General features: G+C 48.9%; 1 protein-coding gene across 5 annotated transcripts in view; it reads right to left on the bottom strand.

Moving 5' to 3' along the window:
• Positions 1–17,857, bottom strand: part of BCAS3 (BCAS3 microtubule associated cell migration factor) — an 831,824-nt gene that overhangs the window by 566,723 nt on the left and 247,244 nt on the right. For all 5 annotated transcript variants that reach the window (XM_060259085.1, XM_060259086.1, XM_060259088.1 and 2 more), the window contains exon 14: positions 9,463–9,727. In XM_060259085.1, coding sequence (XP_060115068.1) covers positions 9,463–9,727 — 265 coding nt within the window. The remainder of the gene's footprint in view (positions 1–9,462; positions 9,728–17,857) is intronic.

Raw genomic sequence — 17,857 nt, forward strand, 5'->3', positions numbered from 1 at the left:
CCTCGACTCCGCGACCAGGAGCCAATCGTCGATGTACGGGAAGAGTGTCACACCCCGTAACCTCAGGTGGGCAGCAATGACCACCATGGTCTTGGTGAATACCCTTGGGGCTGTACAAAGGCCGAATGGTAGGGCTCGATACTGGAAGTGTTCGTCTCCGACCGTGAAGCGCAGATACTTCCGATGGCGGGGGTGGATGGAGATGTGGAAGTATGCGTCTTTCAGATCGAGGGTCGCCATCCAGTCTCCTCTGCTCAGAAGAGGAAGGATGTACTGCAGCGAAGTCATCCTGAACTTGTCGCACCTCACGAATACATTCAGTGCTCTCAGGTCCATAATCGGCCAAAGGCCTCCATCCCGTTTGGGGACTGCAAAATAGCGGGAGTAGAAGCCCTGACCTTCCTGGTCCGCAGGAACCTTCTGGATGGCGTGTTTCTGAAGGAGTGACTGGACCTCCTCGCAGAGGGTTGGAGATGGTGCTGTGGAGACGAATCTCGGGGTACACGGGGGGTGGGAGAACTCTATACAGTAGCCCATCCTGATTATATACAAAACCCACCGGTCCGAGGTGATACGGGACCAAGCAGGGAAGAATTTGGCAAGGCGGATGGAGTCCAAGTCCGATGGGCCAAGCGTCCCAGGGGGGAAGTCAAAGGCCCTGCTTGCCCTGCTTCGCACCCTTCTGGCGAGCCGTCTGGGCGGAAGATGGGGAGTACTTGGGCTTTGACTGGTAGGAGGGTCGAGTGAAGGGAGCCGATTTCGAGCGCCACTGCCTCTCAGGCGACTTGGAGTACGGCTTCTTCTGCCAGGTTTTGGGCCACTGACGCTTAGATGGAGGGCGCGGCCCGGACACCCCTAGGTTCCTGGATGTCTTGATACTTTTATCCAGCTCCTGGAGGACCGAGTCCGTCGTCGAGCTGAACAAACCCGCCCCGTCAAAGGGGAGATCCTCGACATACGCTTGTGTGTCGGGTTGAAGCGCTGTGGATCTCAGCCATGCGTGCCTGCGCAGGGAGATAGCCGATGTAAGGGCCTTCGCACAAGTGTCCCCTGAATGCCTGGCAGAATTTAGCTGCTGTTTTGCCAGGGTCATACCCTCTTTCTGCAACCGCCTTAGAGCATTGCGGCTCTGTTCGGGGAGGGAACCCAAGATGGTGGAGACTTGGTCCCAGAGGGCGTATTGGTAGCGGCCATAACAGGCTGCGTAGTTGGCGATCTTAACGCCTAGGGAACCGGCTGAATAGAGTCTTCTCCCCATGGCGTCTAGTTTCCTGCCCTCTTTATCTGGTGGGGTGGAGTGTGTCTTTTTTGCCTTGGAAGACGACGACACGACCACCGAATTGGGCTTAGGGTGCACGTAGAGAAATTCTGCTGATGCTTCCTGTATCCTATACATGTGATCCAGCCTGCGAGAGGAGACAGGCGTGGAGGCAGGCTTGTCCCAGGAGGCCTTGGCTGTCTGTAGCATGACGGTTGTAAGCGGTAAGGCAATAGCTGTGGAGGTATCCTGTTGCACTATGTCAAAAACCGTGTCCGTCACCGTGGGCTGAGGCTGCACAGTGGTGAGAGAGAGGGTTTGAGCCATTCTCTTGATGAGATCACCGTAGGATTTGAGGTCCTCGGAAGGTGAGATTGGCTGCTCCTCGGACGTCTTTACAGGAGGTGAGGGTTCACCGCTGGAGGTCTCTCTTTCGGGCGATGAGTCATCCAGAGACCTGGAAGAAGCATCAGGGGAATCATAGAGTTCGGATCGGTGCCGGGTAGGAGGCTCTGGAGCGACCGGGGTAGATTCCTTCATCGATGGGGAGCGCTGCTTGGGGTCCTTCTGGACCGGTGGGTCCCGCTCGGGAGGCTTCGAGACCGACGCCGACGGTGCATTTCGCTGCGTCCTGTGGGACGTCCGGGATCGGTAGGAGGTCTCAGAGGCTTGATCCCAGTCCTTCTGGCGTTGCTGAAGCCATGGGAAGGGAGGCTGCACCGGGTACGCCCCGTACAGGTATTGCCACTGCCTCTGGTCCCAGGGGATCTGGGCTGCCTGATATCGTGGCGAGCGGTCCTCCTCTCGGCAGCGAGGGGAGTGGCTGCTGGAAGATCGGTCCCGACGGTGTGGGCTTCGGGACTGAGAAGTCGATTTTTCGATAGGGCTACTTCCGGTACCGACGCGTTGGGCCGACTCAATCTCCGAATCGGAATCGGAGATGACGAGTTGAGTCGACATCGATGCCAGCTGCGAAGTCGATTGTCGGACGGGCGAGGCGAAGAGTTTCAGTGGCGGGACGATTGGTGCTGTCGGATCGGCCGGGGATGCCGGTGCGGAGTGAGTCGTCGCTGCACGCTTTGACTTCTCCGACTTCTTGTGTTTCTTTTTCTCGACGGGCATCCCTTTGTCCTCCTTGGGCCTTTTGATCGGCACCGAGGACTCCGAGGCGGCTACCGAGCCCGAACGCTTTCGGGGTCGGTCGGTATCGATGGGCCGCCCGGTATCGACCGGAGTCGATGTAGACTGGTCCGCCTGACCAGCCGCGGACTCGGCCTGCTCGGTTCGGGGAGACAGTGCTCGCTCCATCAGGGCCGCCGCAAGTCTAGCCGCTCTATTCCTCCGCGTCTGTTTGGAAAACTTGGCACAGTGCGAGCAGGAATCGGGCCTGTGTCGTTCCCCCAGGCACAGTAAGCACAAAGAGTGTCCGTCAGGTGGGGCAATTTTGTTCCCACACTTGGAGCAGCGGCGGAAAAATCCCCACTTTCTTTCCATGCGAGGAAGGAAAGGCGGGAAGAACGTAGAAGGGGAGAGGGGGCCCCTACCCCGAAGGGCGGGAAAACAAAAAAGGGAAAACCCCGCTCTCCCAAACAAGACGAAAACTAAGCTATCTACACTATCTAAAACTAAACTAACTAACTATATACAACTAAGCTAGCAAATCCGAATGGATAGAGAAAAAGTTCACCGACCGTGGCAGATAGATCAACCGATCAGCGCGGCGGTCAGAAGAGAACTGGCGGGATGTCCGCGCCCGTCCCAGTGAGCATGCGCGGTGGGGCTTCTGGGCATGCGCACTGGGTCGGGGGCGCGGAAATCCACAGCTTTGAAGTTTACCGATCGAGGTCGGCGCTGGCGCCTACTCCCACAAGTGTGATGCACAGAGACCACGAAGAAGATCCCCGCATTATTCTCCCTTTTTATACCCAAACTTAATAAAAATTTGCAATGAAGATACTCAGCTTTCACATTTTAAACCAAGTAATTCCTATTCCTTATGGGTGCATGTTGGAATCTTTTAGTGCAAAGACATGCTTGCGAGCAGCATCTGACTGAGCCAGGTGGTGTAGTAGCATACTGGGGTTAGCCTTGCAGGGATTCAGGGGTTAGCCTTGCAGTGGCTTTCCTCTTTCCTTGAAGGTCGGGGACAAAGGGTGGCGATTGGGGGAGAATTATCCCAGAGACACCCACTTAACTGTGGAGTGCCTCAGGGAGCGGTTCTCTCCCCGATGTTATTCAACATCTACATGTGCCCCCTTGCCCAGATTGCCCGGAGGTATGGGCTGGGTTGTCACCAGTACGCTGATGACACCCAGCTCTATCTATTGATGGATGGCCGGCCTGACAATGTCCCTGTAAATTTGGACCAGGCATTGAAAGCCGTGGCGGGCTGGCTTAGGCTGAGTGGGCTAAAGTTAAATCCAGCGAAGAGTGGGCTAAAGTTAAATAAACATTAATTTATACTGTAATTTAAATTTTAAATTTTAATCTAATTGCTGGTTTAAGAAATGTGTTTTAATGGTTATGTTGCATTTATTGTTACATCATGGTGCGACCCACCATCTCCTGTAAGCCGCCTTGAGCCTGCTTCGGCGGGGAGGGCGGGGTATAAATAAAAATGTATTATTATTATTATCATTATTAAGAAGGGCAGACTCTACTCTGGAGACCCAGGCCTGATTCCCCCCTCCTCCTCCTCCACAGGAAACCTGCTGGGCAACCTTGGGCCAGTCACCCTTCTCTCAGATCCCTCTCAGCCCCGCATCCCTCACAAGGGGCCTTTTGTGGGGGAGAAGCTGATTGTAAGCTACTTTGAGACTCCTTAAGATAGAGAAAAGCAGGGTATAAAAATAATGATGATGATGAAATCTCAGATGTCAAAGAAATGGCTGAATGACGTGTGTAATGTAATGTGTGGTGCCCCACATCCGCCTTGTTCCACTCCAGAAAGACCAGCAGGAGGAGGAGGAGGAGATTGGACTTATACCCTGCCCTTCGGTACCCAAAGGAGCTTCAGAGCAGCTTACAAATCTCCTTTCCTTTCCCCTCCCCACAACAGACACCCTGGGAGGTAGGTGGGGCTGAGAGAGCTCTCCCAGAACTGCTCTTGAGCAGAACAGCCTTGAGAGTATGCAGCTAGTTGAGATTTCAGGATTCAGCAAGCAAAATAAACTGAACATTGTCAATTTGCTCACACCCTGCAGGTCACCAATTCAGCTCTGACTGCCAAAGCATCTGGACTGTCTGAGCGCTGACTTTAACTTCTTTGGCTTCAAAGCAGATGCAGCATCAAGCTGAGCTGGGCTGTAAAACGTCACCTTGAGACACTCCAGTTATCTCAAGAGGTGTCATGAACTTGTCAAAAAGTTCTTAAAACAAAGATTCATGTTACTTTATGTAAATCAAAATATATCTGGCGATGCTCTTGTGGGGTGGGGGGGAGGTAATTTTGAAAAGTGTGATGCATTCCTTTGGATCCTAAGAAGCCTGTCCACTGTGGCTAACTCCCCAGAACTGAATTTTGGGGAGCAAAGTATATTAGATATTGTAACTCTGTATGCAAGAGAATTTGGGAGGGAAAGGGTTAAGAGAATTCTCTCACTCGGGTACACTTGGCAGTCCCTCCTCCCCAATGGTTAGCTGTTGAACCCCTTTGCTTGCCTTCTGTTTCACCTTATATGGGACCTCTCTTCTTCTCTCTCTTACCTGGGGTTGCAGCTGTACCAAGTTAAACTTGGGGGAGTTAATCTGTTCACGGTAAGTTATATACGCATAAATATGTCAGGTAAGACGTGCTCCTACTTTTGTAAGTAAAAATTCTTTCTCTTGTTACCATTGGAGTAACATCGTCTTTGTAATTTGTTTGAACAGCATTTCCCCTTAAGTGGGAAATGTGGAGAATCAGGGATGCTGTGAAAAAAGGCTCCTGTGCTTCCAAGGCAAATTATTATTACTATTTTACATTTATCCAATAAAGTAGTGGGAAGGGGATGGTCAGAAAGTTTTGTTCCACAAATTGAAATTTTACGTTGGCATATGCAATTGTTAGGAAAACATTCATGTTCTCACTTGAATTGAATATGTTGTTTAAAAAAAATTATTTTGTTTGCACTACATATCATTTTAGGTCTTTAATTCTATTTTAGGAGGGTGTTGCAAAACCAAAACTCACAGGGTGTTGCCGTGCCAAATCACCAGCGTCAGAAGTGCATTTCAGAGCCCCAAGGCTCAGAGGACCAAGAGTGCACACTGTAGCGTCTGTGACTGCAGCATCTGAGGCAAATCCAATACCGCAGCCACGGGTGCTCTGCAGCTCCCAACTGCTCCTCCCACATTCTCTGTCAGAGAAGCAGAGCTGGCAAACTAGATCACTTCTACCTTAGGCCTGTCTTGCTAGTGATGGCCAGCTCAGAAGGAAGGAAGAAGAAGAAGAGTGCAGATTTATACCCCGGCCTTCTCTCTGAATCAGAGACTCAGAGCTGCTTACAATCTCCTATATCTTCTTCCCCCACAACAGACACCCTGTGAGGTGGGTGGGGCTGAGAGGACTCTCACAGCAGCTGCCCTTTCAAGAACAACTCTTGTGAGAGCTATGGCTGACCCAAGGCCATTCCAGCAGCTGCAAGCGGAGGAGTGGGGAAACAAACTCGGTTCTCCCAGATAAGAGTCCGCACACTTAACCACTACACCAAACTGGCTCAGTAGGCAACGTTAGGGCAGACTAGTCAACAGCAAAAGACAGAGCCCTGCAGTCAGGTACCGACTTGCGCTGCTTCTTGGGAATGAAACCATCCAGCAGCTGAGCAGACTGGCTTAGACAACCGGCTACTTCACTCTCAGATGGGAAAGGGGTGGTGGCAGCATCAAAGAGGTCAGAGGCAGGGCTGCTGACTCTTCAGGTGCCAAGATCTCAGTGAGCTCAAAAGCAGAGCTCAATAGAACTTTTGCAGCACCGTGAGCCTCCTTGGAATGCCCCTCTCTGCACACAGCAACATACATCTCTGAGGGCGTCACCGCACCAGACCAAGGCCGGCTATGCAGCAATGCCATCCCATCCCAAAGCAGCAGCTGGGGCCGGCCCTAGACTGCCTGACACCCTAGGCAACGCTAGCTTCTGGCACGCACACACCCTACGCTGGCAATGTCACCAAGTCACATTCAGCACCCCAGAAGGCCTGCGCCCTAGGCAATTGCCTAGTTTGTCTAGTGGCAGGGCGGCCCTGGCGGCAGCTCATCAAGCAGTGAAAACCAAACCAACAATCATAAGCCCATCTTTGCCTCTGAGCTGATCTTTGTCTGCTTTCATGATTCCCCATAAAACAGAAAGTATTTTTTTCATCAGGACCTCCAGATGTGCTCTCCAGCTCCTCTTGACCAACCAGCAATTTGATTGTTGGACAACCCACCTTTAAATGGAGACCAGACTGCTGACCTTGGGAGGCCTGTAAAATAAAACCCAATCTTTTAAAGCCTGAAAGCTGCCGCTTCTTTGAAAGGGAAATGGTGAGCACTGAAATAGCCATAAGCAGGTAGCTAAAGCCATAAATCCACCAGGAAAAGTCTCTCAGTTAAAAGGAAAGGGAGCTGTACAAGAGCAGAGGAAATCTATCATTCGGACAGCTGCCAGCAATGGGAGAAGGGCACTGAGAACAGTGATGCACTGAGACCTGTATCTGAAGAACATAAGAGAAGCTGTGCTGGATCAGGCCAATGGCCCATCCAGTCCAACACACTGTGTCACACAGTGGCCAAAATCCAGGTGCCATCAGGAGGTCCACCAGTGGAGTCAGAACTCCAGAAGCCCTTCCACTGTTGCACCTCCCAAGCACCAAGAAGACAGAGCATCACTGCCCCAGAGAGTGTTCCATCTATACCTTGTGGCTTTTTCCATCTATACCCCCTGATAGACTTCTATGCCATATGTTTATCCAATCCCCTCTTAAAGCTGTCTATGCTTGTAGCTGCCACTGCTTCCTGCGGCAGTGAATTCCATGTGTTAATTACTCTTTGGGTGAAGAAGTACTTCTTTTTATCTGTTCTAAACCTACTACCCATCGATTTCTTTGAGTGCCCATGAGTTCTTGTATTGTGAGAAAGGTAGAAAAAGTACTTCTTTTTGTTACCCCTTAGCTGTCATTTCTCCAAGCTAAAGAGCCCTAACCTCTTTAACCTTTTCTTCATAGGGAAAGTGTTCTATCCCCTTCATCATTTTAGTTGCTCTTTTTGATTTTGAACTGGATCTTTGAGGAGGGGTCATGGCTCATTGGTAGAGCCATCTGCTTGGCATTCAGAAGGTCCCAGGTTCAATCCCTGGCATCTCCAGTTTAAAGGCTGAGGCAGTAGGTGATATAAAAGACCCTGGAGAGCCGTTCCCGGTCTGAGTAGTCAGTACTGACCTTGATGGACCAAGGGTCTGATTCAGTATGAGGCAGCTTCATGTGTTTATATGGACCTGCAGAAAGTCTGGCGCTTGGGACCAGGGAATGAAACATGCAAGACAAAATGTTACATCCCCACACATCTCTAGCTACAACACCAGAGAGACCACAAAAGAAGTCTTGTTATTTATAAGTTGCCCTTCTGTCCCCTACTAATGCCCACCAGGGAGCCCAAGGCGTTGCACAATAAAATCAGATATAAAACTGACACATTTGAAATTGAAATCAAGGGCCTGTGGCACTTGTTACAGTTCTGCAGGGCCTGTTCCACCAGGCCTTTGGTTGAGGAAGCAGATCTTTCCACCATCTTGGCCTCCCCTGCCCAAGTAAGTCTATAGATGCTTACTATCCTGCTAATGTATTGGTGTATTGGACTGCTCTGGAGCAACGTATGTTTTTGGCTGCCATCTTGCCTTATTTAATTGCATTACTTAACTGTTCCTAATCACACATTTATTGTATTTTATCTGTGCTATAAGCTGCCCTGAGCCCACTATGGGATAGGGTGGGATATAAGTGTAATAAATAAAGAAATACATTAAAACAAACGACAATTTAAAACCACACTAGCAATAAACATCCTGTCTAATGCAACAACGCCAAGTTAACAGAAGGACCTCCTGAAAAGAACGCCTTCCAGGCCTTGCTAAAGGCCATCGCCAAGTCACCCCCACCCCAGCCCCCAACTGCTATAGCCAAACCATTCCACAAAACTGGGGCCACGGATGAAATGGCCCCGGGAGCAGACTGAGACCATTATGGGAGGCAGCAGAACAAGCAGCTTCAGATCAAAAGAACAAACCTGAAGCAGGAGATGGTCCCTGAAGCAGGCAAGCCCCAGATTGCTAAAAGGATTTACAGGCAAGAACCAGCCGCTTGAAGTGAGCTTGGAAAAAACAGGTAACCGATTCAGCTACCCCACAAAAAGACAGGTTGCTTACCTGTAACGCGCGAAAAAATCCCGGGCTTTTCAGATACCGATTCGGGGATCGGCGCAGGCGCACTATCCCATGAGTGTGAATGCACAGATGACCACTCGAAGATATTCAGACTTAAAGGAGGGGATTGGAGCGGGGGGTGCTGCAGATCTGATTGGAGGCTCTGCCCTATGCACCCCACCGCTGGCTACTTCTAACGTGGCAGAGAAAAGATCTGACAGTTTCATGGAAGGGTATTAGGATTTCTAGCTTTTTGGAGGCCTGGTGAGTGACCTGGTAGAAATCAGAGGACTACAGCTCCAGGTATTCCTGGTGGTGGTAGAGGTGGTGGTGGGAGGAGACAATGAAAGCTGATGGCAGCCATTCACAACAGGAACCAAACCCTCTGAGGACTGGGGAGGAGGACTTTGGCCAGCTTCCTTCTCCCCTCCCTGCAAGTCCCCCAGTCGGCATTGCGATGATGAAAAAGAGAAGCTTGGACTCGGTAAGAAGACCTTTTTGTTATAATTTTAAAATTAACATTTGTGTTAAAATAATTTTTATAAATTTGTAACCCCCCTTTGGACATCACAGTTGGAAAGGGAGCATTATAAATGCTCCAGATAAATAAACAGAAAGAAGTTTGGATTGTTAAGGTGAATGGCCTGTTCTTTCAGCAGCGTGAAAACAAAATGCCCCTGCGGCTCTAAAGTTATATCCACACAAGCCAACCTCTTCCTGAGAACAAAGAGGAGAAAGGGTTTGTTTTGGGAGCCACTCTTTCCATAACACATATCAAACCACCACCACTACCCCCGCCCCCCCCGCAAAAAAAAGCCCCAGCATTTACCGTGAAGAGGAGAACCAGACGGGCTGCTCGAAAGCCCTGGGACCGGACTGCAACGGCCACCCTGTTTGGATGTCAGCTCCTGTTCAATCTCTTCTAGCCCCGCGCTCTTCTGGAAGCGGCTCATGCGGTTCACCACCCGTGGCGACATGTGTGTGCGGACACAGGGCTGCCCTCCGTATGGGTTGATGGGGAAGACATGGGATGTGCCCCGGAGAGTGCTGACCACCACCCAGCGGCAGTCGTGGCTGAAGGAAATGTCTTGCACCTGGAGAAATGGATGAGGAGGGGACAGAAGATATGTGGAACAGTTAACAGCCATGTCAGGAATAAGAAGCCTATGTCAGTACTACTAAAGGTCTCCCCTTACCTCATCCCAGCCGACCAGATAGCCTCATGCTCCTAATTTTATTTATTTATTTATTTATTTTATAGTCCGCCCTTTCCCATAGTGGGCTCAGGGCAGATTCCAGCATTGTAAAACAATTAAAACCAGCAATAAAACAATCAAACAGTTGAAACATTAAGCTATAAGATCAGAATTAATTTGGCAGCATAGCTGGAGTGAAGCAGAGCCGCCCACAAACAAAGCTGGTGTTTCTTAATACTTGGAGGGGGGGGGGGAAATCCCTGCACATGCCAAAACAAATTAGTGTTGCATTTTAAAAAAGAGTCAAAAGACCATCTCCCCTCTCAGTGGCTCAACTTGACATGGTCACAGCCAGGAATGGCTGGGAAATGAAAACATCTCCAGAACAAAATAGGAGTCAAGTGGCACCTTTAAGACCAACTTAGTTTTATTCAGAACTTAAGTTCTGAATAAAACTAAGTTGGTCTTAAAGGTGCCACTTGACTCCTATTTTGTTCTCCTACTTCAGACCAACACGGCTGACTACTTGGATCTAGCTCCAGAACAAGTCAACCTGAGTGGCCGCTTGCTTTGCCAGCACCGAAGGTGTAAAGAAAGAAACAACTCCTGTGATGTGTTGGCTAACAATATTTAATAAAATAATTTTTTAAAACCTTAGTAAATTATCTTTTATACTTCACATTATAACAGAGGTCCATTCTCACATTTCAATATTACAAGAAAAGTCCTATGAGCACCCGGATGTAGGCTCATTCCGTCAATGGACTTCTTCAGGAGTAATCCTTCCTAAAATTCTTCCAGGGTTACCAGCCTCTTGTAACAAACCAATGTAAATGCTCTTCTGCAACATAGAATCATAGAGTTGGAAGGGACCTCCAGGGTCATCCAGTCCAACCCCCTGCACAATGCAGAAAACTCACAAACACTTCCCCCTAAATTCACAGGATCTTCATTGCTGTCAGATGGCCATCTAGCCTCTGTTTAAAAACCTCCAAGGAAGGAGAGCCCACCACCTCCCGAGGAAACCTGTTCCACCGAGGAATCGCTCTAACGGTCAGGAAGTTCTTCCTAATGTTGAGCCAGAAAGTCTTCTGATTTAATTTCAACTCACTGGTTCTGGTCCTACCTTCTGGGGCCACAGAAAACAATTCCACACCATCCTCTATAGGGCAGCCCTTCCTCAAGTTCTCTCATCCACTCAATGACACTTAAGTGCATATATTTATATTTGGAGCTTAAGCCAGTCCAAACTTATTCTTTTAACCAGATGCACAAGCCTTCTGGAGTTTGCTGGCCCTTACAGCTCTCTACGATATTTTTATTAGAAGCAAGCTGCTCTTTTAGATGGCCTGTTGCTCTTATATTCTCTACAATTATTTACTTATTTTTAATTTTAATTTCGAGCAAGCCATTCTTTTGACAGCCAATTAGCTCAAAGCCACTTAAGCGGTCCTGTGCCTCTACTGAATGCAAAAATCTCTTAGAGTCTACTGGCAACGCCCTATGAGCACTGAAGGTGGGGCAGCTCAGTGGGACCAGCCATGGGTGGCAGTTCACTCCCTGTGCCATCCTCCAAACCGGAACAGGGCAATGGGGGACCCAGGCCAAGAGGCACCTGAGGGAAGGTCAGAGTTGCTGGGGTCAGCGCTGCCTTTGCTCCTAGCCACCAAGGGCCCACTGGAAATTTCCCCGTAAGTTAAATAGCCAATCCGCCCCTGCATGCTCCCTAGGGCTGCCACCTCCAGGTTAGGAAATACCTGGCAATTTGGAGGTGGAGCCTGAGAAGCAGGATTTGGAGGGGGAGTTTCGGTGGGGTATAATGCCATAGAGGCCACCCTCCAAAGCAGCCATTTTCTGCAGGAGAAGTGATCTCTGCTGCCTGGAGGTCAGCTGTAATCCCAGGAGATCTCCAGCCAGCACCTGGAAGTTGGCAACCCTGCTGCAGATTACATCCAACGTTAAGAGTTGGTTCAGTAGGTGTAAGGGGAAGCTGGGAAAGAAGATAGAGGGGGTGGGATGTTGGCCTGAACAAAAGCTGTAACCGAATGCAACCCTACATAATAGGTAAGTTCTGTCATGCCGCTGCCACCCAGCTCAACTGAAATCATGCAAGACAGACTTTTATCCATAGTCCTAAAATGGAGATGTTTTTATCTGAGTGTCCCTCGCTTGGCTCTGACTGCTGAGGCTCAGTAGACAGGATAGCACCAAAGCCCCTTAATGACAACGCTGGCCACATGGATCCAGCCCGAACGGAGCACCGCTGTCAGGCTGAATCCACCCTGACTGTGATTTTGTGTTTTAAAAGAAATATGGTTTTAATTATCTAAATTATTTTGTTATTGCTGTGCCTTATAACCCGCCCTGAGCCCACTTGCGGGGAGGGTGGGGTAAAAATTTAAAATGAATGAATGAATCAATCAATCAATCAATCAATCACACAGGCTTAACCAAAATAAAACTCAGCAAGTAAAGTCCCTGTCTTTAAATTGGGTTGCACACCTGGAATTTCCCTCAGCTTGGGGAAGTGGGTATCATGCAACAGTTACACTAGCTGCAAACAGGTCTACTTGAAATCTCAAAAACCAAAAAGTTAAGCTGGATAAGATCCCAGTTAGGGAGAGGGGTCTTCAGTGCCCCAAATATCTCCTCCCCCTTCCCCATGATTAACAGAACCAGAATAAATCATGCACGGTCAAGATGAATAATTGGTTAATGAAGATGAGCAGGCTTCTAAGTGGATTGTAAGTTAGGATCCCAGTTTAAGGGTCAAAAGTTTGATTTCTCTGCTACGACTAACTTAGGAACTTTGCTGAGATTTTAATAATTCTCCATAAAGCAGCGGAATGCCTTAAACGCTGCTCTGAACGTTTTCTTGCCACGGCAAGGGCCCAGATCAATAAAGCGAAATTGCTATTAAAAAAGCCACAAAAAACCACAGGAGCCTAGTCCTGCGTGCCTTTTAAAAAAAAAACCCAACAACGCAGCACGTAAGGTACATGTTGGTTGCACACTCATTTTTCATTCTGAAGTAGCATGAAAAATGAGAAGTAAATAATCACCAGCAGAAATGACAGTTCTGTGCCAAAGTTTTGGATGTGGTCTGCACTTAAGATTTAAAGAGGGGGCCCTTCAGATGGTGGAACTCTGCGCTTTCCTTCGTAATTCATGTGTGTCAAGCGCTGCCTATAATTTGGAGCCAAGGGTTTGAAGACGAAGCCTGACCCTTCCTAGGTGCCTATCCTATAAAACCGCTTCCTTGAGATGGAAAAGTCAAAACCCAATCAGAAGCTAGCCGGGGGCTCAAGCGTTCATGTGGTTAAGTGGTTGGCAAGTCTGACCTATATGAAGGGAGGCATGTTTCCATAGCCCTGTGAGCTACCGCAGACCGTGGCAAGATCTAAATGCAACACATTTCCTACCACTCCGGGCAAGGCAGATTACTGGACTGCTTCCCAAGAAGGCACCTCTTAGCCACTGGCATCGCCTGAAAGTCTTGGAACATGTTCTGAATGACATTTCCCAGCATTTCAAGGAATGTGATTTAGGAAGTTTGTCTTAGGAAGGCCAAGTCTCCCTTTTTGCTTTGCCAGACAAATGCCCTGCCTAACCCTCCCCCCCCCCACCAAAAAAAAGAAAAGCATGGGTGGTAGTCAAGGGTTTTTTTGTAGAAAAAGCCCAGCAGGAACTAATTTGCATGTTAGGCCACACCCCCTGATGTCACCACTGTTTCACACAGGGCTTTTTTGTAGAGAAAGCCCAGCGAGAGCTCATTTGCATATTAGGCCACACCCTCTGATGCCAAGCCAGCCGGAACTGTGTTCCTGTGCGTTCCTGCTCAAAAAAAAGAAAAGCCCTGGTGGTAGTTACTGAGTAGAGCCCTGTTCTCCACAAACTGAAGACAAATATCCGTAGTGCTTAGTACGCATCAGTATATGTGGGTGTACTGAGTCAACAGCAAAGATTGGGCAGTTTGTATGTCAAAGTCAAAGTATTTTATTGTTGTAGCCATAGGCCATGATCATATCATATCATATAGTTCAGGGGTCCCCAACCACTGGTCCATGGATCGGTACCGGTCCGTGGCCTGCTAGCGACCGGACTACAGAGCGAGGCAGAGGCGTCCCACCTCCCCCACACACTCAGGACCTAAGTGAGCGAAAGAGGCAGGATGGCCTTGCTCCGAAGCAGGGAGGCAGCCTCAGAGCAAGGCAGAGCAGCCCCACCGCCCCTTCCGCCCGCCTGGCACCCCATCAGCTTACCAGGGGGAGTCTTTAAATGGGAAAGGGAGGCAGATTGGCCTTCTGCTGCCTGGCCACCTAGTGGGGAGGTGGCAGGAACAACCCCAGTCTCTCCCCCTCTCCATTTAAAGACTCCCATGGGGCAAGGATGGGGTGGGGTCGGGGGGTCAGCCTGGGGCAGCAAAAACCTCAGCGTTGCCCCCACCACCATCGGTCCATGGAAGAATTGTCTTCCATGAAACCGGTCCCTGGTGCCAAAAAGGTTGGGGGCCGCTGGATAGTTTGCATGCATTATGCAGGAGCAAAAATTCTGTGTGTGGATCAGAGGATGACACTCGAGTGACTTGCCTGACCCTGGCATGAAGCCATCATATTAGAGTATCGACTAGTGTCAGGGTTGTCAGTGCCAGGCTGGGAAACACCTGGAGATTTGGGGGATGCAGCCTGAGGAGGGCGGGGTTTGGGGAGGGGAGGGGCTTCAGTAGGGTATCATGCCATACAGCTCATTTTCCCCTGGGGAACGGATCTCTGCTGCCTGGAGATCAGTTCTGATCCCAGATCTCCAGCCACCTGGAGGATGGCAACTCTTACTACTGCGTTTTATGAGCTGATGGAAGACGTTTCTCCCCCCCCACACACACACACACACCTCTTTCTCTTTACAAAGAAAAGCAGCTTTTCATAAATTGATAAAAGGGTCACAAATTCAGTCTTGGGAATATGACTGTATTATTTTAATCCACATTAGTTTTAAGAGAAAAAATTTATTTCAGGCGACCCTTTAAAAAATCAATTTAAATGTTACAAAATCCATTTTTAAAACATCATTTATAATCTATCTTGGCAGTAGCCTATGGAACTAGGATCAGACAGGATAGACATGAAAGGCCTACCTATTCTGTAAACTTTATTGGTTTTAGACAAGAACAGAGGTCGTATTTTTTTCAAAGAATCTAAGCGACTGTGAGTTATATCCAGTGGTGAAATTTGTAGAAGAGGTCGACAGAGAGCTTCCATGCCTTCCCCTTTCCCAAGCTGCCTGCAAAATGCTAGTAGAAGAGGGGATCAGGTGATTTTGCCTGATTCTGCCCTCCACGCTGGTGGGTAGAGCTTGCTGTAGAGGTTAATGGGTGTCCAGGAGTGAGGCCAGAGGCCAAAATGCAGCACCTTGGACTGGGACTGTACTGCCTTCACTTGACACTCCAGAAGGGTTTTCAGAGCAACTGAAGGTGGCTTGGGGAAGGTGGCGAAAGAACCATTCTGCCAGCTCCTTCTGCAAAATGTGCCAGCAGATTCTGTCCTATACCGTCCATGGAACAGTGCTGAGAATTCTTGTTTACAGCCCCTTACCCTGTTAGACACAGTAACATATGGCTGTGAGAATTGGACCATAAGGAAGGCCGAGTCCAGAAGAACAGATGCTTTCAAGCTGTGGTGCTGGAGAAGACTCCTGAGAGTCCCTTGGACTGCAAGAAGATTGAATCAGTCAGTCCTAAGGGAAATCAACCCAGACTGTTCCCTGGAAGGTCAGATGCTGAAGCTGAAGCTCAAATACTTTGGTCACCAAATGAGAAGGGAGCACTCGCTGGTGAAGACCCTGATGCTGGGAACGACAGAAGGCAAAAGAAGAAGGGGACGGCAAAAGATGAGATGGCTGGACAGCGTTACTGATGTAACTAACACAAATTTGAGCAGACTTCAGAGGATGGTGGAAGACAGGAGGGCCTGGCATGACTTGGTCCATGGGGTCACAAAGAGTCGGACTAGACTGTGCGACTGAACAACAACATCCCTGTTAGACAAGGAATTATGATTGCCAGTCATTCAAAAAGTACACATGCTAAGCACATAGAGAGGAAGAAGACTGTGCTTCTGGGGCACCATCCTCGAACATCTGCACCTACAAACATCCGCAGTGACTTTGAACACAGTGCTCAGGTACACAAGAGGCTGCCTTCTACTGAATCAGACCATCAGGTTATCAAGTCAGTGTCTTCTGCTCTGAATAGTAGCTGCTCTTCAGGAAGCTGGGAGAGACTAAACGCTTCAATCAGTCCCGATGTACAGCTGGGGCACAATTATTCATCCCCACTAGAGTCCAACAGGATGGAGGCAAAAAACAAAGCTGAGAGTCCATCTCACAGAGAAGCAGTGGGGAGGGACGGTGGCTTAGTGGTAGAGCATCTGCTTGGTAAGCAGAAGGTCCCAGGTTCAATCCCTGACATCTCCAACTAAAAAGGGTCCAGGCAAGAAGGCGTGAAAAACCTCAGCTGGAGACTCTGGAGAGCTGCTGCCAGTCTGAGTAGACAATACTGACTTTGATGGACCGAGGGTCTGATTCCATAGATGGCAGCTTCATATGTTCATATGTAACAGTGGGCAGCCTCTGTAGTGGGTGGGTTTTACAGAAGTTTTAAAATTGTTTAATTTTTCTTCCTCTCTCATAACTCACAAGACGTTATCTTGCAACAAATAGTGCTGGATTGCCTGATCTAAGGACTCAGACAAAGTCATCTCCCGAGAAGATGCTGCCAATCAAAGTTGGCAGTAATGGGAGATAATGCCGCCCCCCCCCCCCCCAAACTGGTCAGGCTTTGCATAAAGAGGCCCTTTGAATCTTTTGCCCAGCTCCATCTTCTGCGGCAGCCTTCTCTTCAAAGCCGAGGGTCCCTTATATAATTACCTCTTACGGGGTTCTCGGGGCTATAGCAAGGGAAGGATTTAGTTCTTTTCAAATGCTGGTTTTTACACAACACCACGATGGAAATCACATTCCTCGCCTTTTAAAGACATGCAAGACATCTTCAAGTAGCTTTGGGGTTCAAGTGCTTTAACCAAAGAAAACTCCTCAAAAGCAATGGGTGAATGGAAAAAAATATGTTTTTGCAACAACGATAAGCCCCGACACAGGTGAATGGGGCTTAAAGGCAGCAAATGAAAACACAGGACGGAGGGGATTAGCTTTCATTACATGATTAAATGGCACAAGCTTAAGTCAAATTCAGTAGAGCTTTCGACAAGGTTGGCTTGCACAATGCCAGAGGTGCTCCTGTTGGGATAAGGCCACAATCAAATCTCAAACAAAGTATTCCAGAAACGTATTTCAAAATGTTCCAGACAAAAGCAGCGAGGATTCGCTGAGCTGTACGGCTCCATGTCTGAAGCCTTCAAAAGAGAAGCAGATTTAGAGACCCACAATAAGACATTGGCCTGAAAGAGCGTCACTCATCGCACTACTTCATCGACAGGACGTGGAGAATCTCTGCCCTCTCCCCTCCCTCTGCTCCCAGTGCAGCTGCCCACCTGTCCTTTTTAATTTCATTGGCACAGCAAAAGGAGACACTAGTTCTGGAGGCTCCACAAAATCCTGAGATTGGATATAGACGATGTGACAAACATGGCTGACACATCAAGTTCAGTATGGTTTTCCAGATGCAAGCAACAAATCCCGGTTTGTGCACAAACTTGTGGGCCGCCTGCTTCTTTCTTCCACTATGGAGAGCGAATTCCCGATACCGTGGTTACTGCAGCCAAGCAGCTGCAAGCTACAGGCTGTGAATGCAGACCTCATAATGAAACAATAATTAGCACAGGTAATGGTCAGGAGACCATCCTAAATCCCCAGTTTGCAATGCTGCTTAAAATATAAAATAAAAGTTTGTTGGGCTGTCTGCATTCACATGTCACAACTTAAGAACATAAGAGAAGCCATGTTGGATTAGGCCAATGGCCCATCCAGTCCAACACTCTGGCCAAAAAAAACAGGTGCCATCAGTGGGGCCAGGAC

Source organism: Heteronotia binoei, chromosome 18 (genome assembly GCF_032191835.1).
Source record: "Heteronotia binoei isolate CCM8104 ecotype False Entrance Well chromosome 18, APGP_CSIRO_Hbin_v1, whole genome shotgun sequence".
In the NCBI taxonomy this organism is placed as follows: Eukaryota; Metazoa; Chordata; class Lepidosauria; order Squamata; family Gekkonidae; genus Heteronotia; species Heteronotia binoei.